The sequence below is a fragment of the Giraffa tippelskirchi genome, chromosome X, assembly GCF_054371585.1.
Source record: "Giraffa tippelskirchi isolate mGirTip1 chromosome X, T2T-mGirTip1v1.2.pri, whole genome shotgun sequence".
Taxonomy (NCBI): Eukaryota; Metazoa; Chordata; class Mammalia; order Artiodactyla; family Giraffidae; genus Giraffa; species Giraffa tippelskirchi.
Genome location: NC_137289.1, coordinates 82,115,394 through 82,138,864, shown reverse-complemented (window position 1 = coordinate 82,138,864; position 23,471 = coordinate 82,115,394). Strand labels below are relative to the sequence as shown.

The 23,471-nt window shown below is 37.5% G+C and overlaps 1 protein-coding gene and 1 pseudogene across 1 annotated transcript; both read right to left on the bottom strand.

The window, feature by feature from the left end:
- Positions 1-21,240, bottom strand: part of LOC145535674 (ubiquitin-conjugating enzyme E2 variant 1 pseudogene) — a 65,042-nt pseudogene extending 43,802 nt beyond the window's left edge.
- Positions 21,241-21,362: 122 nt separating this feature from the next.
- Positions 21,363-22,888, bottom strand: RTL3 (retrotransposon Gag like 3). Its single transcript, XM_081564056.1, is given in 4 exon segments — positions 21,363-21,556; positions 21,559-21,993; positions 21,996-22,488; positions 22,604-22,888. Coding segments are annotated over 4 exon segments (1,407 nt in total).
- Between the last annotated feature and the right edge of the window lie 583 nt (positions 22,889-23,471).

The following is a 23,471-nucleotide window of genomic DNA, read 5'->3' as shown; positions in this document are numbered from 1 at the left end:
ATCAGTGTCAGCATTATCTAGGAGTTTATTAGGAATGCAAATACTCAATCAGAAATGCTGAGGTTGGGGCCCAGCAACTTGTATTTTTCCAAGCCTTTCCAGTGATTCTGATACATGCCCTAAAGAGAATTTTCATTATTTATAGATTACCATTTGTTATAGATCTACTGTGGGCCAAACTCTATCCTAGCTATATTCAATGTATATTATCTCATTTAATTCCACCATGGAGGTAAGATAATCTCTAAACTCTGAAGTTACCCCATATTTTCTTCTGCAATCTTCTTCTCATCTGCTCTCTGCCATTGCTGCCCTAATATGACTTCTGGGCTCCTAATATTTGCATGTGACTGAGTCTTAGACACTTGGATTCTAGTTTCATTTTTTATTGTGTGATTTGGAGTAATTCTCTTATCCTCTCTGGACTTCAAAGTATTTGCATGTAAAATGAGAGTGCTGCACCCATCTTTGACACCATTACCAGATTTTTACTTCCACACTTGGAAAGGCCCTAATAGCTTTCATTTGCCCTTAATTAAATTGAAGTTACTCTTTTCCATGACTGGGGAGTCTTTGTTCTAAGTTTAATCTCCCATGTGTTATTAAGGACATTTAAAGCTGAGAAAGTCATGGAAGGCCTTCACCTGAAGCTAGGAATAATATTTTTATTGGGTAAAGGCCTATCATGGCTGAATGTCAGTTCAGACTATGGTGGGAAGCATTGGGATGAGTTTGACAGAAGAAATAATGTGGCTTTTAATCAATTTTACTTGGTCAGATTTTTAGTGGCAAGGGGGAAAGTGTTGGAAAATTATGATATCCTTTTATTCCCTAACCCACCGGCAGTGTGTCAGGGGCTCTTTGAGGAGGTGAATCCACCTAGCTTTCTCAAGGAAGTGAATTGAGACTTGAATTTGATATATAAGTCATTGTGATGTCCAAATGATCAAAACAGTATGTACTATATGTAGAAGCAAGTATGTTTGTCTTGAAGTAGGGTAGTTTTGATTTAAATTCTCAGCTCTGTCATTTGCTAGCTGTGTACTTCTGAGAAAGGACTTAACCTCTCTTTGTTTCAGTGTTCTCTTTTGTAAAATAGGGCTAATAACATGTGCTTTGGCTATTTCCAGGAAAGACATGAGACAGTATGTGCTAAAGTGTCTAGAATATGATAAAAGCTTGATAAATATTTGTTGTTGAAGCCCACCTAGAATGTAGCCAGCAGTTACTCAAGTTAGCTGGCATTGATTTTAGTGTTGGAAACAGCACTTCAGAGAAAGAGCTGGAAGCTTTCTATTCCATCATTAGGGCCATTCCTTTGGATATCCCAGAATTCCATGGAAAAAAATGTAGTTATCTCTGGAAAAGCTCTGACCAAGCAAAACCTGAGAGAAGAGGTTGGAATACATTACAACAGAATACATAATTTTCTGGGCAAGGGACACAAGGGAGATACCTGCTTAAAAGGTATAGATAGGGGAGGTTGTAGTAGACCAACACCAACATTGTTGCCTTGGTGACAGTGGCAGTCTGCCATCTAAAACTTCATTCTAGTACCTTTAGGTTAACCTAAGTACCTTTAGGTTAGGTCTAGTACATTTAGGTTAAGTTATGGTTGAATGCAAAGAGAAACATCACTAATGAGGTCATCAGAGGAGTCCAGAAACCCGGTTAGGGTTACCCTAATCTCAGCAAAATTAAAGTACCCCACCTAGGCCTTACTTTCCTACTTCTGAAGGTCTCTTTTCTCCTCTTTATCCAACTCCTATTTGTAGGACTTTGCTGGGTTAGGTATTAGAAAAGCAGTTTCAGACTACATGTGTATTACTAATAGCCCTCTGGATACATGTTTCCTTCTCCTTTCCCAAAGTGATTCCTTACTTGAGTGCTCAATCCTAAAACCGCTTTTGGTAAGCTGGACTTTGGAGACAACAGGAGGAAGTAGAAACAGAGTAGTGATTTGCTTCCTTCTTCTATTGCCCTTTTTGTCTAAAGTCAGAGTACTAAACTTCTTTGGTTTCTCTGGTTCATCTTCAGGTATCAATTCCCATTGCCAAAACGTGATATTATTATACCTTACATCCAAACACCTCCTGGATTCCATTGTCTGCCTTAGTCCAGGTGCCAACATTGTGAACTGACCTGTCAACAGAGCAACCTTGGGAGAAAGGTAAAGTTGTCTTTCTTGTTTGCTGTTACTGTCTAATTGCCTTACAGCAAAATAGCATGGGTGAAAACTATTACCTGTTCATCAGATTGACTTCCTACTGAGTGTTCTTTAATTACAACTCTGAGCTCTATCTATCCAGGTTCATTAATAGCTTTTTTTTTTAAATCATATGGCATAGATGTGTGCTGTGTGCTAAGTGGCCTCAGTTGTGTCTGACTCTTTGTGACACTTTGGACTGTAGCCTGCCAGGCAAGAATACTGGAGTGGGTTGCTGTGCCCTCCTCCAGGGGATCTGCCTGACCCAGGGATTGAACTCGTATCTCTTTTGTCTCCTGCATTGAAAGACAGGTTCTTTACCACTAGTGCCACTTTGGAAGCCCATGGCATTGATATCTGTTCACAATTTGGGAAAAAAAATAGGAGGAATCATTGACTAAAGATATTCACCAAATGTTTGACATGGTAAGGATACACATCATGTCATGTAATCGTTTCTTCTGATGACAGGAAAGTGAAAGGGAAGATAGGTCTTGCCCAAAGTCATATACAAAGCACCCAGATGCCCAACTTTTAATCCAATAGGTTCTCTACTGTTACAATGGTACTTAATATACATTTACTGATTATTTTAGAATTGGCTGATGGATGAGTTAGGTAGGTCTTTCTGTTATCCCAAAAGCAAATCATGTAGGAAATAGTATAGTATTGAGCAAAATTTAAAAGCACACAAGTCCATAAGTAGGTCTGATGTTTAGCTGGTTATACCAATATGATTATACCAATTATGTTACATTGTCCATGCTCATTGGTTAGTGTCTATGACATATTGATTGTAAAATATTTTGAATGTCAATTCTGCCTATAAGTGCTAAGCAGGTAATGTAAATGAGGAAGGTAGATCATGTGAGTATTTTCAAATTGAAATGGATTAAGGCAAATGACCTTTAAGTGTACCATGATCACAGTGAATTTTAGCTAATATCAAAGATTTGAGATTGTATTTATTTCCATTTAAGCAGCTATCAACTATTTAGAAAATTAAAAAAGAATGTTCTAGAGCAATGCTAACAAGTAGAAATGTAATGTGAGCATGTGAGTACTTTTTTTTTTTAAGTTTTAAAATTAGTTTATTTATCTATTTTTTAACTTTACAATATTGTATTTGTTTTGCCATACATTGACATGAATCCACCATGGGTGTACAAGTGTTCCCCTTCCAGAATCCCCCTCCCACCTCCCTCCCCATCCTGTCCCTCCAGGTCTTCCCAGTGCACCAACCCCAAGCACCCTGTATCATGCATCGAACCTGGACTGGTGATTCGTTTCACATATGATAATTTACATGCTTCAGTGGCATTCTACCATATCATCCCGCCCTCGCCCTCTTCCATAGAGTCCATAATACTGTTCTATATAGCTGTGTCTCTTTTGCTGTCTCGCATAAAGGGTTATCTTTACTGATTTACTAAATTCCATATATATGTGTTAGTATACTGTATTGGTGTTTTTCTTTCTGGCTTACTTCACTCTGTATAATAGGCTCCAGTTTCATCCATCTCAACAGAACTGATTCAAATGTATTCTTTTTAATGGCTGAGTAATAGTCCATTGTTTATATGTACCATAGCTTCCTTTTTAATTGAAATTTTTACTGAGATAGTTATGGAGCTTACGTACAAATAGAGATGTGGCATAGTATTTACCTAGTTACCCTCTAACCTTTTAGAAAACTAGTATAATACCATGATCAGCATATTGACATTGATTCAATTCACCAGTAGTTTTCAGAGATTTGTGATTTAATGTGTGTGTGTGTGTGTGTGTATGAGCGTATTTAGTTCTATACAAATTTATTACATGTGTAGGTTTGTGTATCTACCACTACAATCAAGGTACTGAACAGTTCTATCTCTGTAAGGATTCCTTCTGTTGCCCTTTTATAGCCACACCTTCTTACCTCCCAACCACCACTCCCAACCCTTGGAAACCACTAATTACTTCTTCATCTCTATAATTTTGTTATCTTAAAAATGTTACATAAATGATACAACCTGTGACCTTTGGAGATATCATTTTTTAAAACTTAGCCTAATCCCTATAGATTCATCCAAATTATTGCCTTTTTCAATAGCTCATTTCTTTTTATTGCTGACTGGTACACCATAGTATGGGTGTACCACAGTGTGTTTAACCATTCACATGATGAAGAGCATGTAGTCTGTTTTCATCCTTTGGTTATTACAAATAAGGCTGTTGTGAATATAAGTTTCCATTTTTCTGGAATTGACCAAGAATGTAATTGCTGGATTGTATGATAAGTATTTGCTTGTTTAATTTTCTGGAAAACTGTTTTCCAGGATAGCTGCATAATTTTGCCTTTCCAATATCAATGTAAATGATCTAGTTTCTCTGTATCTTTGCAACATTTGATGTTGTCATTTCCTCTTTGCCATTCTGATGGATGTGGTTTTAATTTAATTTTGCTTGTGACTGAACAAATTTCAGTGTGTTTACTTGTCATCTGTATATCTGAATATCCTCTTTATCTTTTATGTCTTTTGCCTATATTCTGGCAACCCACTCCAGTATTCTTGCCTGGAGAATCCCAGGGACGGTGGAGCCTGGTGGGCTGCCATCTATGGGGTTGCACAGAGTCAGACACGACTGAAGCAACGTAGCAGCATTTGCCTATATTCTAATTGTGTGGGTTTTTTTTTTTTTTGCTGTTGAGTTTTGAGAGTTTTTTATATATTGTAATTAGTTTGCCAGATATGCCTTTTGCAAATATTGGAGCGGCCAAAAAGTTTATTCGGATTTTTCCATAAGATCTTACAAACTTTTTGTCAACTCAATACTTTCTCCAAGTCTATACTGGCCTTTCCATCCCCTTACCATGAGCTTTCACGGAGGAAAAGTTTTAAATTTTGATGAGATCCAATTTGTCGAGTTTTCCTTTTATATACTGTGCTTTTGCTTTCAACTCTAAGAATTATTTGCCTGGCCCCATACCCTGGGAATTTTCTCTTACAGATTTTTCTAAAAGTTTTATAGTTGTATGTGGTATATTTAAATCTATGATTGGTTTTGAAATCTTTTTTCTAAAAGGTTTGCTTTTCTACCTTCGTATATGTCCAACTGCTTCAACACCAATTCAATCTGTCCAAAATTTCCAATTCTGTCAAAAATTAATTGGGCATATTTGTATAGGTCTCTTTCTGAGTCCTCTATTCTGTTCCATTGATCTTTGTATCTATCCCTCCTTCAATACAATACTATCTTGATTATGGTAGACACATGGTAAGACAATATCAGATAGAGTGATTTCTTGTTATGTAGTTTTTCATCACAATTGTTTCAGCTATTCTAGGTCTTGTGAATTTTCTTTTTTAAAATATTTTATTTATTTATTTATTTTAACTGGAGGATAATTACTTTACAATATTGTGATTGTTTTTTGCCATACAACAGCATGAATCGGCCATAAATATATATGTATCACCCCCATCCTGAATCCCCCTCCCACATTCCTCCCCACCCTATCTCTCTAGGTTGACCCAGAGCAATGGCTTTGGGTGCCCTTCTTCATGCATTGAACTTGCACTGGTCATCTATTTTATGTATGGTAATGTGTATGTTTCAATGCTATTCTCTCAAATCATGTAAATTTTAGAATAGGCTTTCTTATGCCTCCAAAAATCCTTGCTGGAGTTTTTACAGAATTGTGTTAAACCTGTAGATCAGTTTGGAGAGGACTGATGTCTTTACTATGTTGAGTTTTATAATTCATGAACATGGTATACAGCTTTATTTGTTTAGGCATTCTTTGATTTATTTAAACAACATTTTGTAATTTTACAGCATACAGCCTCCTGCACAGATTTTGTTAAGGATGTATCTAAATATTCAATGTTATTTGGAGTGATTTTAAATGGCATTGTGTATTAAATTGCAGTTTCTACCTGGTCATTGTTAAGTATATAAAAATATTACCAATTTTTGTATGTTGATCTTATATCTTGTGACCTTGCTGAACTCATTTGTTAGTGCTGGAAATGTTCCATAGGTTCTCGGGGACTTTCTACATAGACAATCATGTCTGCAACTAGAGACAGTTTTATTTTTTCTCTTCCAAGTTGTATACTTTTAATTCATTTCCCTTGCCTTATTGCAGTGGCTAGAACTTCCAGTATTATGTCAAATAAGAGTGATGAAAGTGGATGTCCTCTCCTTCTTTTTGATCTTAGAAGAAAAGCATTCAGCCTTTTACCATTAAGTATGATGTCACCTGGTAAAGAATCCACCTGCAATGCAGGAGACCCTGGTCCAATTCCTGGGTTGGGAAGATCCTCTGGAGAAGGGATAGGCTTCCCACTCCAGTATTCTTGGGCTTCCCTGGTGGCTCAGATGGTAAAGAATCCACCTGCAATGTGAGAGACCTGAGTTGATCCCTGGGTTGGGAAGATCCCTTGGAGAAGGGCATGGCAACCCACTCCGGTGTTCTTGCCTGGAGAATCTCCATGGACAGAAGAGCCTAGCTAGCTACAGTCTATGTGGTCCCAAAAGGTTGGACACAACCGAGCAACTAAGTATTCACAGCGCATTATGTCACCTGTAAGGTTTCTTTTTTATTTTTTACTTTTCAGTAGAGTGAGTGGAATAAAGATATTCTTTATTAAGTTGAGGAAGTTTTTTTCTGAAAATTTTTATCATGAATAGGTGTCACATATGTGAATTAAAATTTTCTAAAAGTCCCATAAAATTTTTAAAGTAATATTAAGTTTAATATAGTATATCCAAAGTACTATTGTTTTGGTATATGCTGTTCCTGCTGCTGTTTAGTCACTAAGTCATGTCTGACTCTTTGTGATCCCACAAACTATAGCCTGCCAGGCTCCTCTGTCTATGGGATTTCTGAAGCAAGAATACTGGAGTTGGTTGCTATTTCCTTCTCCATTTTTGGTATATAAGCAATATAAAATTATTAATGAGATATTTTACCTCCTTTGTGTACTCAACCTTAGAAATCTGGTTTATATTTTACACTCACAGAACATTTTAATTCAGACTAGCCAGTTGTAGCTAGTTGCTACTATATTGGACAATGTGGGTCTAAAATGGTGAAATCTCAAGATGGAAGCAGTTCAACATATTTTAACCACAGAATTTGAGTTGATCTATTTTGTTTTTCTCTCTTCAATCTTTATTAAGATCCCATGGTGAGCAGGATGGCATAGTCCATCTGAACACTGTAAATTCTCAACCCAAGCCCGTAGTGCAGTATAACAACTTTTATGCTTTTTTAAAAAAGTATAAATGAACATGTAGATTGTTTTAGTCTGATATAAGGGAATCAATAAATATAGAAATTGTAGCCATATTTTATCCAGTTTAGTCACTAGTATAGCTAGGGCTCCTAGATTAAGTGTATGAACATGAACTAAAATTGTAGGATATCAGTGGAGTGAGTGGGATGACAAAATCTAAAATTATAGACCTCTCAGCAAACAGCTGTATAATTTTGTATAAATCCTTTGATATTCTCAGTCCTCAGTTAACCTATATGGAAAATAAAGGCTCTAAGGACTTTTCTAATTCTAAGACTATAACAAAGTTCTTTGATCAAACTTCTTTGATCATATATTCTATCAATAAATAAATTTGAGGACTCTAATATATGCCAGGCACCTGCATATAGACAAACATCATTATTTACTGTTTCTTTATCAGAGCTTATACTCTAATGCTGCTGCTGCTGCTAAGTCGCTTCAGTCATATCCGACTCTGTGCGACCTCGTAGACAGCAGCCCACTAGGCTCCCCTGTCCCTGGGATTCTCCAGGCAAGAACACTGTAGTGGGTTGCCATTTCCTTCTCCAATGCATGAAAGTGAAAAGTGAAAGTGAAGTCACTCAGTTGTGTCCAACTCTTCGCGACCCCATGGACAGTAGCCTACCAGGCTCCTCCATCCATGGGATTTTTCCAGGCAAGAGTACTGGAGTGGGGTGCCATTGCCTTCTCCGATACTCTAGTGAGAGAGATAGAATTAAACAAATAATTACAAAACTAAGTTCAGTGATGAAACTGCTACAGGGTGAAAAATTCAAAGTCATTTAACCTACTTGGCAGAGGGAGGAGATCAGGAAATGATTTCCTGACATTTAAGCAGAACATATTAGCTTTTTATCCCATTGTTAAATTAATTTATGCTGAAAGCTAAAATGTCAGCATAAATTAAAGCATATTAGTGATGATATTCTCACTGCCTGTAAAGTAAACATGGTACTCAAAGACAGAAGACTTTTCTCTTTGTGGACAGAAAGTATATAATGTTAATAACGGTAAAATTATTCCGAGGAAAGCAACCAGAATATTTGTTGTCAGGTTTTGAAATATGACATATAACAGTCAAAGGGACTGGGATTTTTTTTTTAAAATCTGGAGATGGGTTGGGTTTCGGTGGAATGATGGAAAGGTAAGCTTATTAAGATAGATGAAATGTTGTCACAGGGCAATGGCAATAATTTTGTTCTGTGTGGTCCCAAGGAGGAAGCTATAGAAAGAAAGATATCAGCAAAATCTAAGAATAGTCAAAGGGGTCCATAGTTAGGGTACAGAGATTGGGGGAATTGAGGGAGATTAAAATTTGAACAAGTGTGCTAAATTTGATGGTCTTCATAGTTCCTTTGAACTTTGAAATTCTAGTAAATTCAATATCATTTAGAGAGATGAAAAACCAGTGAAATCCATTAGGTTGTTTTCTTTAATTTGAAAATGGAACATTGACAAAATTTGGACATTGAGTAGGAAAAAACCTGGGAGGTAGAATTTTAGAAGTCAATAACTCAGAGAAAGCCTGGAAACTATCTAAAAACTCAGGATACATAAGGCTAGAGATCAAAAATACCAAGAACTTGGAAAATGCAAGCAACCACAGCATAACTACCTGGTCAAATCAAAGAGGCTATTGCAGGGAGAGAGGGCATCTCTTAAAGACTGGAGAGAAAGTCCTAATTTGGAGAACAGGGAAGCACACAACTTGTAGGGCTTGAGGGGGTTGGAATTTCCAGGAATCCAGAATGGGATAGGAGTGTGACCAGGGAGACTTCTAGACGAGGCAGAGAATTTAGAGGTTTGGGGATCTGTTTCAGAGTGGGAGAGATGGATGCATGTCTCTGTCCTTCATTTTATAATTCTAATTTTTACTGTTTATCACTCCCCAGTCCTGGCATCTCCCCAATCAAGTATGTCTCTTTCATTTTCAAAGTGTATTATTATTTTAAGAAAACTTAGTTTCACTTTCTAAACTTAAGTAACAGAGGAATTGATTAAACCTTTGTCTACTACTCTTCAAAAATCTTGAATTATTAAACGTAGCTTTGACTTGTGTGTTGATTCTTGATTGAATTTTCCCCCTTTTAAGTCAATAGCACTTGATAGAAAAAAGGTTCTGTTTTTAGTGCTACTGCCAGGCTGTGCTTATAGTTGATGGGTTTAAGAATGGGAAAGGCAGATAATGAAAGATCTCTGTTTCTCTGGTCTATTTACAGTTGTGGTGTCCATTGCTTTCATAGTTCCTAAAATGAGAATGTTGTCTAAGAAATCAGAATATCTGCTTTGGCATGATAGTAGGGATAAAATGGTTTTTGAAGAAGAACACAAAGAAACCCTTTGCTTGACTGAAATGAAAAGAGTGGCTTGTCAAGTGAATACTTTAAGGACCTGTAATAGTCCTATTGAAGATTTATTCCAAACCTAAGAGGAATCATTCTTGACTCCTTCCCCCAACTCAGCTCTCTCCTTAGTGGCACCTTGGATCTGACTTGCTTCTTTGTTTGAGACTTCATATGAACCATCCACTTTTATAAGTAAGAGTTAATGAAAAAAATTAAAGAAGCTAGTATCAACAAATATTATCAACAAATCTATTAGAGGAATATCTTACATACTCTTCTCATAAAATGGCAAGATGATGGATATTAATAATTAAATTATGAGTAGACATCAACATTCAAAAAACTAAGATCATGGCATCAGGACCCATCACTTCATGGCAAATAGATGGGGGAACAAAGGAAACACTGACATACTTTCTTTTCTTGGGCTCCAAAATCACTGCAAATGGTGACTGCAGCCATGAAGTTAAAAGACTTTTGCTCCTTGGAAGAAAAGCTATGACCAACCTAGACAGCATATTAAAAAGCAGAGACATTACTTTGGCAACAAATGTCCTTATAGTCAAAGCTATGGTTTTTCTAATAGTCATGTATGGATGTGAGAGTTGGACCTTAAAGAAGGCTGAGTGCTAAAGAATTGATATTTTCAACTGTGGTGTTGGAGGAGACTTTTGAGAGTCCCTTGGACTATAAGGAGATGAAACCAGTCTATCCTAAAGGAAATCAATCCTGAATATTCATTGGAAGGACTGATGCTGACACTGAAGCTCCAATAGTTTGGCTACCTGATGCAAAGAGCCGACTCATTGGAAAAGACCCTGATACTGGGAAAGATTGAAGGCAGGAGGAGAAGGGGATGACAGAAGATGAGATGGACATGAGTTTGAGCAAGCTTCGGGAGATGGTGGACACGGAAGCCTGGTGTGCTGCAGTCCATGGGGTCACAAAGAGTCATTTATCAAATCTCTTCCTGGTATGCCTGGTATTTCACTGATAAATGGCTCACCCAGATGTTGGCAGCTTGTAGTATATTAGAGAGTAAGTCCCATCATTTGAGATTTCCCTACTTGATTTGTTTTGCTAGCAATTCATTCTTAAAGGAAAATAATGAGTAACTAGTATTGGGCTTGTTACTGCCAGTCTTGGACACTTGTAGGTCCTTCAGGTCAAATGGAGGCCATTGTATACCATCTAGCTGATGACAAGAAGGGATGAGAGCTATTCTGTGCTTTCTAGCTGTTTCAGGAGGCAGAAATTTGTAATTTTTTTTGAAGCCTTAGAATATTAGCCCTGGTGAAGTGAGGAAATATACTTCTCAGTAAGTATAAAATGACCTAATTCAAATTTGGCATCATTGTACTTGAGTTAAGATGCATTAAAACAATTTCTTTATTGCCATCTCTCAATTAAGAAATGGTATTTTCCCCTGACTTCCAATTAAAAATAAATAATTTCATATAAAACAAATAAATAAAATAATCCAAATATCATATTTGGATGATAATTTATAGACTCCAAGATATTCTCACTTTTTTTGGCCTTATTTGGTTATTTTCAACAGCCCCATGAAAGAGGTCTAAATCATCATTTTGTAAATGGGGAAATAGATTTGGAGAGATTAAGAAAATTGATTGAGATTTCACAGTTGTAAAAAGACAAACCTGAAGTTTATTAAAACCCAAGTATATCAGCTACAAACCTCGTGTTCTTTTGAGGTATTGATATTCTTCTCTGTCAAGGACAAAGAAACTCTGAAACTGAAACAGTCGAGTCACACAATAAGTAAATGGCAAAGCTTAGCATACTCAAAATTTCAAATTTAACCCAAGATAAGGACTTGAGCATTGGCAGTTTATCAGGGAGATGAGAAGCAGGAGTAAGGGAGCAGGGAGTACAAGACAGTATATCTAAAGAATCTTTCTAAAAAAATCAACTTTTGAATTCACTGATTTTTTTCTATTATTTTTATGTGCTTTGTTTCATTAGGTTCTGCTCTAAATGTCATTATTTCCTTCCTTTTGCCTTATTTGAGTTTAGTTTGTGGAGTTTTTTTGTTTGTTTCTTAATGTAGAAGGTTGAGTTACTGATTTGAGATCTTTCTTCTTTTTCTTCCATTAAAGATTATTACTAGATATTGAATATAGTTCCCTGTGCTATATGATAGGTCCTTGTTAGCTTTCTTCTTTATTAAAAATCTGTCTTCTTGACAATAAATTTCCCTCCACTGGTTTTTCTGCATCCCATAAGTTTTATTATGTTTTCCTTTTCATTCATCTCAAAGGGTTTTCTCATTTCTTTTGTGATTTCTTCTTCTAACCATTGGTTATTTAGAAATGTGTTTGATTTTCATGTACTTGTGAATTTCTCTAATATTATTCTGTTATTGATTTCTAATTTTATTCCATTAAGAGAACAAACTTTGTAAGATTTCGATCCTTTTAAATTTGTTAATGGCTATTTTATGGCCTAGCATATGGCCTATTCTGAAGAATATTCCATGTTCACTTGAAATATACATATTCTACCATTGTTGGTTTTTCCAGATGTCATATATGGATGTGAGAGTTGGACAGTGAAGAAAGCTGAGCGCTGAAGAATCGATGCTTTTGAACTGTGATGCTGGAGAAGACTCTTGAGAGTCCCTTGGACTGCAAGGAGATCCAACCAGTCCATCCTAAAGGAGATCAGTCCTGGGTGTTCATTGGAAGGATTGATGTTGAAGCTGAAACTCCAATACTTTGGCCACCTCATGCGAGGAGTTGACTCATTGGAAAAGACCCTAATGCTGGGAAGGATTGGGGGCAGGAGGAGAAGGGGACGACAGAGGATGAGATGGTTGGATGGCATCACCGATGCTATGGACATGGGTTTGGGTAAACTCCAGGAGTTGGTGATGGACAGGGAGGCCAGCGTGCTGCGATTCATGGGGTCGCAAAGAGTCAGACACGACTGAGTGACTGAACTGAACTGTTGCTTGAATCAGTGTTCTAGAAGTCTGTGATGTCTAGTGGTTTATAGTGTTGTGTAGTATGTTTTTTTTATTTTTTATTTTATTTTTTTTACATTTTCTTTTTTTAAAAAATTAGTTTATTTTCTATTTTTTAACTTTACAATATTGTATTTGTTTTGCCATACATTGACATGAATCCACCATGAATGTACATGTTTTCCCCTTCCAGAGCCCCCCTCCCAATCCCATCCCTCCGGGTCATCCCGGTGCACCAGCCCCGAGCACCCTGCATCATGCGTTGAACCTGGACTGGCGATTCATTTCACATATGATAATTTACATGCTTCCATGCCATTCTCCCATATCATCCCGCCCTCGCCCTCTCCCATAGAGTCCATAACACTCTTCTATTTATCTGTGTCTCTTTTGATATCTCACATAAAGGGTTATCTTTACCATTTGACTAAATACCATATATGTGTGTTAGTATAATGTGTTGGTGTTTTTCTTTCTGGCTTACTTCACTCTGTATAATAGGCTCCAGTTTCATCCACCTCATTAGAACTGATTCGAATGTATTCTTTTTAATGGCTGAATAATATTCCATTGTGTATATGTACCATTCCTTATCCATTCATCTGCTGATGGGCATCTAGGCTGCTTCCATGTCCTGGCTATTATAAACAGTGCTGCGATGAACATTGGGGTACACATGTCACTTTCAAGTCTGGTTTCCTCAGTGTGTATGCCCAGCAGTGGGACTGCTGGGTCATATGGCAGTTCTATTTCCAGTTTTTTGAGGAATCTCCACACTGTTCTCCATAGTGGCTGTACTAGTTTGCATTCCCAACAGTGTAAGAGTGTTCCCTTTTCTTCACACCCTGTCCAGCATTTATTACTTGTAGTCTTTTGGATAGCAGCCATTCTGACGGGCGTGAAATGTACCTCATTGTGGTTTTGATTTGCATTTCTCTGATAATGAGTGATGTTGAGCATCTTTTCATGTGTTTGTTAGCCATCTGTATGTCTTCTTTGGGGAAATGTCTGTTTAGTTCTTTGGCCCACTTTTTGATTGGGTCGTTTATGTTTCTGGAATTCAGCTGCAGCAGTTGCTTGTATATTTTTGAGATTAATTGTCCGTTGCTTCGTTTGCTATTATTTTCTCCCATTCCGAAGGCTGTCTTTTCACCTTGCTTATAGTTTCTTTTGTTGTGCAAAAGCTTTTAATTTTAATTAGGTCCCATTTGTTTATTTTTGCTTTTATTTCCAATATTCTGGGAGGTGGGTCATAGAGGATCCTGCTGTGTAGTATGTTTTTTAGTTGCAGTTTTAAACAGTGTTTTCTCTTTTACTTGAAAAACCAACAAACAGGAACAGGTTGATAAAACTTTAAAAAATGCAGGAAACTACTAGCCAAATCAACATGTAAAATGAAAATGAAAAAATATTTCCAACTTCCGTTCATATATTAAAATTCTTTTTCTTTTTAAATTTAGTTCTTGAAAAATAGTGTTTAATAAATTATAAGCATTCAGAATAATTCTGCTTAACTTCTTATTCAATTAATTAATTATATTTGTTGAATATAGTTAAATTGACACCATATATATTAGCAAAATTTAATGGAAAAATACATTAAAGTGGAAAACGGAAGTTATGCATTTTAGATCTGGCTCTGTCACTAACTTGCTCTATGGCCTCCATGGAGAATCCAGCTTCTCTGGACAGCAGTGTCTGTATCAGTAAATATGGACTATTCCAGCCCTAGTATTCTTTCTATGGCTCTGAAAAAATGTGAGATTTGAGACTGAAAATTGAGTTTGTTTTAGAACTTCACCAGTCTCTCCAAGTGACTTTTTCCTCTCTAGAACTTGGTTATTGGACCTACAAAATGGATATAATAATATACACCTTGCTAGGTATTCGTTAAGTTTAAATGAGATTTCATAGGTAAAGTAGCTAGCACAGAGTGTGGTGAACAATAGATGCTTGCTTTTTAAATGTTTACTTTTCTTTATGAGTAATAAAAAAACTTAATAGTAGTGATAATAATGATAGTTGCTGTGCATGTCTGTACTCTTTTAAACGATAATCAGAGTTTTCACATCTCATAGAGAGGAAAAATATTAATTCTTGTGTAATTTTGCTAATTTTTATAGGTTAGAAGTGCGAGGTAATAATGGAAACTTTCTATAATACAAAATACAAAAGAAAGTGTCAAGCTGATGTACCTTTTAATTTTTAATTTATTCTTTGTGCAAAACTATATTCCTTTGGTGTTAGGCAGCTTTTAGAGCAATGATAACACTCTAACTTATATCTGGGCTTGCAATCTTGATATTTATTATCTCATTTCATTGTAATTCAGTACTTGATACATAGTAGAATTTAATCATAGAGTTTATTGAATAACTAAATTCCTCTTGCAATATTTTACTAAGTAAGGCAGCAAAGATAACATCATCACAATTTTTCCTATGAAGCAACTGAGCCTCAAAAGAGAGGCTAATTAACTTACCCAGTGCCACAGGGCAAGTTATAAATTATATCTGATATTTAGATATCTTGATATCTTGACTGCTCCTCACTTAACCTCATCATATGTGTAAATTAAAGCTTCTTAGCCCTTGCCTGTCTATGAATTCTCCGTATATAAAACAATATATTTATTGTTTTAAAAAGGCTTTCACAAAGTTATTAAATTAGTGTGAAGGATATTTCTGATCTGCCTTTCTTCTCCATATGGAAAAGCAGTGAGGAAAAAGGCCTATTATTGCAAGCTATTAATGATTAATTATGTGTGAGTATTTGGTTATTTAGGTTTCTGACACTTTAGCAGAAAGAAAAAAGTCCAGAAAGAGAGCAGACCTGGAGAGAAGACAGAGAGTAATAGAAGATGGCTGTGACCACCAATTTCTGGTGATTTCCATGTCAGGCTTCTTGCTTTCTACATTTTGTTTTAGCTTAATTATTTCAAAACTTTTGGAGCATAATGACATTTCCCAATGAATATTGTTAATTCTTAAGTGTTATTTTATTTTGCCTTGTCCCTGATTGATCTCTCCCTCATTGCTTTAAATACATGTTCAATTTTACAACGGAAGGCAGTGTTGTAAAATTAGAAGTTGAAATTGGAAATTCCCTTCAGTATTCACCTTTTTAGTCCCTTTAATGATATTGGCTTTCAACCTTATTTTCTTCCAATAATCAGAAGAGTTTCACTAGTAATGCAGCTGGTTCACTTGTTGTCTATTATGTGGTATCTGTGGTATAACTGACAGGAAAAAAGCAATGTGAAAAGGCTAAGAAAAACAGTGAGCTCAGCAGTAGAGTTTCAGACATTCTCTTCTGTGTGGCTGTAAAATTTCATACTTTCTTTTTCTCATGTGATTTCTATGTTACCAGATATCCTGTACACATATGACTATCCTGTGTTTCTGTCCCATATCCCATTTTTATCTGTATCAGAAGATATAATGGTCCTCCCATTTGAGCCAAGTAAGACACTTCGTACTTGACTACTGTTGGCATGTGTTACTTCTCCCCTCTCTGACTAACCTAGTTAGAACACATCCCACATTCTCCAAGCTAAAAACACTTCATCAAACTTTCTCACGTATTAAAATCACTGTGAGGCAGATAATAAGTGAAATGAGAGTCTTGTTAGTCATATTAAATGATGATGGCAATTGTTTCCTACAGACATTATGGCTTACTCAGAGGCTGCTACAGTTTGACCTTTTAACTTTCCGTTATTTTTTACTTAGAAATCATATAAACTGGAAATGGAAGTGATAGCAGTCACATGAGTTTTAATTTAATTTTCTTTTGGTGTGGGCATAAATATTAACCTTGTTCTGACTTGTTTTCTCTAGATTGAGCTAAGTAGATGAAGAAAAAACTCAGACCAATTATATTATAATTTAGTTGAGATGCCCTAGGAAGGAAGTGGCATTTCAAATAATATAATATTCTGGTAAATAGAGTGGTGGTACATATGGCAAGAATTATTATTTATATTTCAAATACTTTAATTATAATAATACTAAAAATTACTTAATGCAATATTTATATTAAACATAACCGAATCTTGCTTTGATTGACAATATAGAGTGCCCAGCATGTAGAAAATACTTACTAGAGGTGTGTAAAATTGAAATTAAATTAGACATGTGTTTTCATACAATGAAGGTCTTTGGGGTCATTATTAAAAACATAAGTTACTATAATACCATTTATTTATACAGCATTTTCAACTTTCTAATGCTCTTTAATTTTTTTAATTTAAGTTTTAATTGAAATATAGTTGATTTACAATGTTGTGTTTCTGGGTTACAGCAAAGTGATTCATATATATGTGTATATATATTTTCATATTCTTTTCCATTATGGTTCATTATAGAATATTGAATATAGCTCTTTGTGATATACAGTTAGACCTTGTTGTTTATCTCATAATGCTTTTTAAACATGAAATATTTCACTTGATGCTTTCTCTAACTTTGTTGGGTAGGTAAAAGAAGTATTATATTCCTCATTTCATAAACAATATGGGTTGTATAGCCAGTAAGTGATAAAATTAAAAATTTATTCTTAATCTCCTGGCCCCTAGCGTTCTGACTCATATATTGCTCTTGTAATTTAATATTTGATATCTAGTAATATGCTGAATATTGTATTAATAAAGTTTAAAGTCGTTTATCCTTAAAAAATCTTTTAAAAACATAGCTTTTGAAATATACAGGTACTTTAAGAACTGGAGCAATATATTTGATTTGCATAATAAAATCTGCCTTGCAGAGAGTTGGAAATACCTAAATCACCTGGTTCAAAAGTCTGGTACAACCCAAGTGCTCATTAAATGGTAGATATTATTGTTACTTTTATCAGCTTGTACAATGTTTCAGTTTGGTGTATTTGGTGTATTTGTTACTACATATTAGATTTTATGCTAGCTGTCTGTGTCCTGTGTGCTCAGTTGCTTCAATCATGTCTGCCTCTTTGCAACCTATGGACTGTAGCCTGCCAGGCTCCTCTGTCCATGGGATTCTCCAGGCAAAAATACTGGAGTTGGTTGCCATGCCCTTCTCCAGGGGATCTTTCCAACTCAGTAATCGAACCCATATCTCTGTCAACTCCTGCATTGCAGGTAGGTTCTTTACCCACTGAGCCACCTGGGAAACCATGTCTAATGCTTGCTAATTTTTCTTCTCCTTCATCACATTGTAAACCTCTCATGTTATACTTTATAAACAATGTCCACAGTATCTACCTAGCTCAGTCCTGGCCACATATTTGAGTTTTAACTTCTGGGTTATTTCTGTGGCTTCTGGTGAAAAGAACACCGGATATGGAGTCAGGAGACCCAGATAACAGTAAGTTATCTTGATCAAGTATCTTTCCTTTCTCTGAGCCTCCTCAATGCTTTCATTTGTAAAATTTAGGAAACAGACTTCTTGAGTCTTTTAAAACTCACAAATTCTGTGATTCTATGATTAGATAATGGATCTTTTTCCTGAAACAAAGAATTGTAGTACTGTAGTCAAATAAGCCTCTAAAGCCAGATAGAAAAATGTAGAGCCCAAGTCAGTTGACAAACCATCTCAGTTTTCCTGAAACTGTTCCTAGTTTTAACGTGGCAAGTCCTGTGTCCTATGTATCCTCTCTGTCCTGATAGCCTCAGGTATTTTGGCAAATGGTGTTTTTCCTTTATAGTGGCTTTAAGCATTTTTGTCTTGAATTCTACATTGATAGATAGTGCTTGATTTTGGTGGTAGAGATAAGCAATTGAGTGAGGAAAAGAAAATAAGAAGAGCCCATGATATATAAATGAGCACCCCTCTCTGGTTAGTGGTAATTCAATGTCATTGAATAAGTCACTTTGGAGAACTTCTCTGTACAGGGCACTGTATTAGGCTATGCTGTCAAGTGTAGGCATGTAGAAGATATCATCTCTGTGACCCATGCTATCTGTGTGTGTGTGTTGGGGGGGTAGGTTGGGGGTTATAGGAGATACACCTAAAAAATGTCCCCATATACCTCAACATGGTGTATGATGATTAAATGTGTTAAACTATTGAGGGAAGGGAGGGGAGGCCAGTGAGAACTAGAAGAGGTAGAATTTAAGGTTTCAGAGGATTTGGATTGGTTATGGAAATGACTATTCAGACAATCTAAGGGGTGGTACACACACTGCTACATAGTGCACAGGTCCTACAGGTAAATAACTGTTCATGTGGGGCCAATGTCCATGAAAAAATACAATTAGTTCAAAAAAGGAAGTTCTCCAAGAGATACAAAAGGGAAGTTTGTGATGATGAGGAGTTTGGGGTGAGATCAAGGGAACTGGGGAAACAGAACTACTATGAAATGGTCTCTGCAATTTTTCTTCTGAGTTTTCCTCTATTTTTTAGGATTATTTAACTTAGATCTCTGATGCCACAATCTGTTTGTTTCTCACCACTGCATTATGGATATTCACATGTGATAGAGGAAAGGGCACAGGTTTCAAAAGCCAAAGAGGCCTCTACCAACTTACTAGCTTTGTGAATTTGGACGAGTGAACTAGCTTTGCTGGAGCTGTGTTTGTTCATTGATGAAACAGGAGCAAACATACCTACTTCACTGGGTTGTTCTAGAAATAAGGAAATAATTAATGTGTATAACATGCCAGACATTGTAGCTGGAAGATACTAGGGGCTCAGTGAATGGTACATTCTTCACCTATCTCCTTTTAGGATTATGATCGTATATTTGTTTACTTGTCTAAGTAAGAGGCAAAATCTCCTTCAAATGGCCTCAGAAAGACTCACAAAGGCGTGTTCGAAATACAGAGGAAATATACTCTTCATATTTCTGGAAATCCCTGGAGACCTGAAGATTCAGCCCCCTCTACCCATACTCCCAACCCTGTAGTTCATCTGTTTTTGTGATTTAAGTTGGGACATTAGCCCCTCTCAGGTCCATAAGAACACAAGTTCCTTTCTTTGACTTGGCTCTGCCTGTGTGTCATGCAAGCAGCCTGTCTAGCAGAGCAGATACAGTTGGCTATTAATGATCTGCAAGTGTTGAAAGCTGATTCTTTTTACTCTGCTCCTGTGCACCAACAAAAACACATTAATAGACGTAAACCCTAGGGCAAAATTCCCTGCTGCAAGGAATAATTCTTGTCACTTTACCAGGAAAGCTTGGTTACTGAGGGATCTCATTATCTTTTCCAGGGCCTTTCTTTGTTTGGTTAATTTATGAAGTCCAAAAAGTGTGCTTTCAAAGCTGCTCAATGTCTCTGTCAGCACGCCCTTAATTTTGTAGGAATTTACCCTTCCTCTCACCCCTGCTCTCAGCAGCTCCTAACTCTCCTCTGAATCCTTTTCAACCTCCTTCTAATTTTCCCCAAACCCTCTTCTAAACTTTCCCTCTATCCTCTCTCTAATTCTTCCATTCCTCATCCAGTCTACCTCCACTCCAACCGGTCCCCTGCTCTCTCCATCTTCCTGTACCCCATCACTCACTGACGTGTCACTACTGGAATATTCAAGCTTTGAGACTTTTCAATTCCCTCCCTCCCTTCCTCCTTCCCTCTCTCCCTCCTAATTTACTTGTGTCTTATTCATTCACTCAGCTAAACCAAGAAATAATTAAAACACTGGTAGAATTTGTACATGTTTATTGGTTTTTTTTTAAATCACTTGCAAATTTATTTTCTTTATTGAAAAGATGCTGCAATTGTTGTGATAAAGAAAATCTTGATAAGGAAAAAAATCAAGTCAATATAACAACTACATTTTTAGATGTTAGTTTCTATTATCTATTCTCAGGCATATTGTTAGAATAAATTGTAATTAAAACAGCCCCACATTAATGCAGGGTTCAAAGAAGGAGGATGCAGGGTTGGTGAAAAAAAAATGCAACTCAAAGTTATCAGGTTCAGTTCACAATCCAAGAGTCAGGGTTGTTGTACAGGTAGCCTTAGTTCATTGCCAGAGATTCAGTGGAAGATTCTGGGAGCAGCAAATGCTGATGACAGCTGAGGTTACAGAAGATAGGTTGCTTGGAGCAGTCACTAGGACAAAGAATCTATCCAGCAATTATTTCATCATGATGTCTTCTATTCCACCTGTGCCTGAAGCAATTGTAGTGACAATAACGGGATGGAAAAGATACAGTGTGGGTACTCCACTCGATGTTAGGATCATGTGTTTCAAGCCAGTGAATTCCAAGAATCAGAGCGTACCCTGGCGCATGAATAATATCAAACTGGAGCTCTTCAACATTGTTTCCAATTTTAACTTCAACAGGTGGTGTTTCCTTGGTTATGGGTCCATTAATCAATGTACAGCCATCTACAGTTTCCAGCATCAGAGGAAAGATGTTACTGCAAATGGGCAGCTTCTCTCGAAGAACCACAGAGTGGTCAGTGTCGTTTCTGTAGGAGCCTGAATCCACCATAGCTTGCTCAAAGAACTGTCATCTTCCCAGTCGGATTTCAACAGTAAGCCATAGTGTACAAAATATGGATACTGGAAGTGAGGGGGATGCATATTTGTAGATTGGCCCACCGGGGTTCCCCCTTACCGCTGGGCCTCGATGTTTCCCACCTGCTGGGCACGATGAGGCTTGACAGGGCAATCTCTGGTGAAATGACCAGGATGTCCACAGTAGAGGCACAAGTGGCCTTCACGGCAGTGGGCTATTTCAGCTTCATTGAGGTGTTGGTGACAGCTTGAAGCCTGCACTCGCTGGTTTTCAGCTGATAAACTCTTGAGTCAAGCTTGAGTCCCTCCTCAGAGGTGCTTGCATATTATGGACTTGGATCAGGTTTACCACTTAGCTTCTCTTCTAGGGAGATGTATTGGGTGATCAGATCAGATAGATTGGTGCCTGGGCTTGTGTGAGACAGTTCACTTCAGATAGAACTGGCAAGCCCTTCCTGAAATTGGATGCGGAGAGTGCTTTCCCCCAAATTTTGTTCTTGAATAATGAGGTGGAAGTGGGTTGCATACTGGTGGACATGGTCCTCTCATTGGCAGAGCTTATGGATGCGGTGGTTGGCATCTTCCATGTTTTCTGGATTGTCAAAAGTATCCTTAAGCACTTGTATGAAACTTCCAAATTGCTCCAGCCAGGGGCTTTGGATATCTACTAATGGCTGGAACCACTTTTCTTCTTTACCTAAGAAGTAGTTGCCAACAAAGCTTACAGAGCTGCTTTGGTGGGATACAGGCACCCTCTGACTCTCATGGAACTCTTCAATTGAACCAGAAACTCAGGAATCTTCTGGGTATTCCTACTGAAGGCTAAAGAATATTCTAGGGGGAAAGCTTCAGCCTCTAACCCATTGGAAGACTGTGGAAACTCTGAAGCTGTTGTTGTTTCAGAAGCTGTTAGATTGTCCAGGGACTCCTTGGGTGTTAAGAGTCCTAGGAATTCCTGGGCATCTTCAGGATCCTGGAGCTCCTGGGGAGCAGGAAACTCAAAGAATTCCAGGTGTCTAGAGGTATCTTGGCATCTTGGTGCCTCCTGTAGATCCTGGGCATTTGGAGGGTGCCGGGGCTCTAATTTCTGGGGCTTCTGGCCTGCTGGGGCATTCTGGGTATCTGGGGACTTCTGAGCCTCCTTAAATTCTTGGGGTTTATGGTCCTCCTGGGCCATTAGGAGCTTCTGAGGCTCCTTGGCCTCTGAGGGCTTTAGGGGTCCCTAGGCTCCTGAAAGTTTGTAGATTATTGGAGATGCTTAAGAAATGTTGGGTTGCTGGGGGCTCCAGGGACCCTGGAGCTGCTAGGGGCTCCAAGGACTTTTGGGGCTCCTGGACTGCTGAGGTCTCCCAGGCTTGGAGGTCCTGAGACTCTCTGGGCTTCTGGGACTCCTCGACATCTGGGAGCTCTTGGGGTTCCAAGACTACTAGAAAATACAGGGGCTCTGGGGGTCTCTGGGTCTCCTGAAGTGGTTCATCCTCCTTGGCTGCTTGGGGCTTCTGGAGTTCTGGGATGAGGGACTGCAAGGCAGCATTTTCCTCCATCAGCCACTGCACTTGAGCCTGCAGAATTTCATTCTCTGATTTCAGAGCAAAATAGGAGGCTGCTAAGTCCTCCATCATCTTTTAAGGAAATGAACTTGGTTTGGCAGTTTGCTGCTGAGAGAGTAGGTGAGTGCTTGTGAGGTCTTTCTAAAAGCTCCTCACAGGCAGGTATCAGGCTCCGTGAGCTTTCCAGAAAATGGGGATCTGTGTCCCACAAGACTAATTAACAAGAGGTCACTGTGAGCCTCCGGAGCTCAGCAAAGGGAGATATTTGATACACTGTGAAGAGAGTGGGATCTGAGGATCAGAAACTGTGGAAAGCACTCATTTGAAATAAATAATAACAAAAGATGCCCGAGAGTGCTGTATTTCTTTTACTATAGGCTCATATTCATGAGCTGGGTCATATATGCTAGCTCTGACCTCATGACATCTTAAGACAGTATCTGACCAAGACTGTGGATTTATTTTGCATTCTTCTTTTGAAACTGAGCATTATAATAGAAGCAATTTCCCCGTATTCTTTCTTGTTTTATATAGTCTTTAATTTCTAAGGTCTGCTTTAATATCCCAGTGTAACACTTGGATTTTAACAGCTGCTTTCAATGACTAAATCAAATGTTTGAACAATGTGGGGATTTTAAGTTCTGTGTGGGCCAAC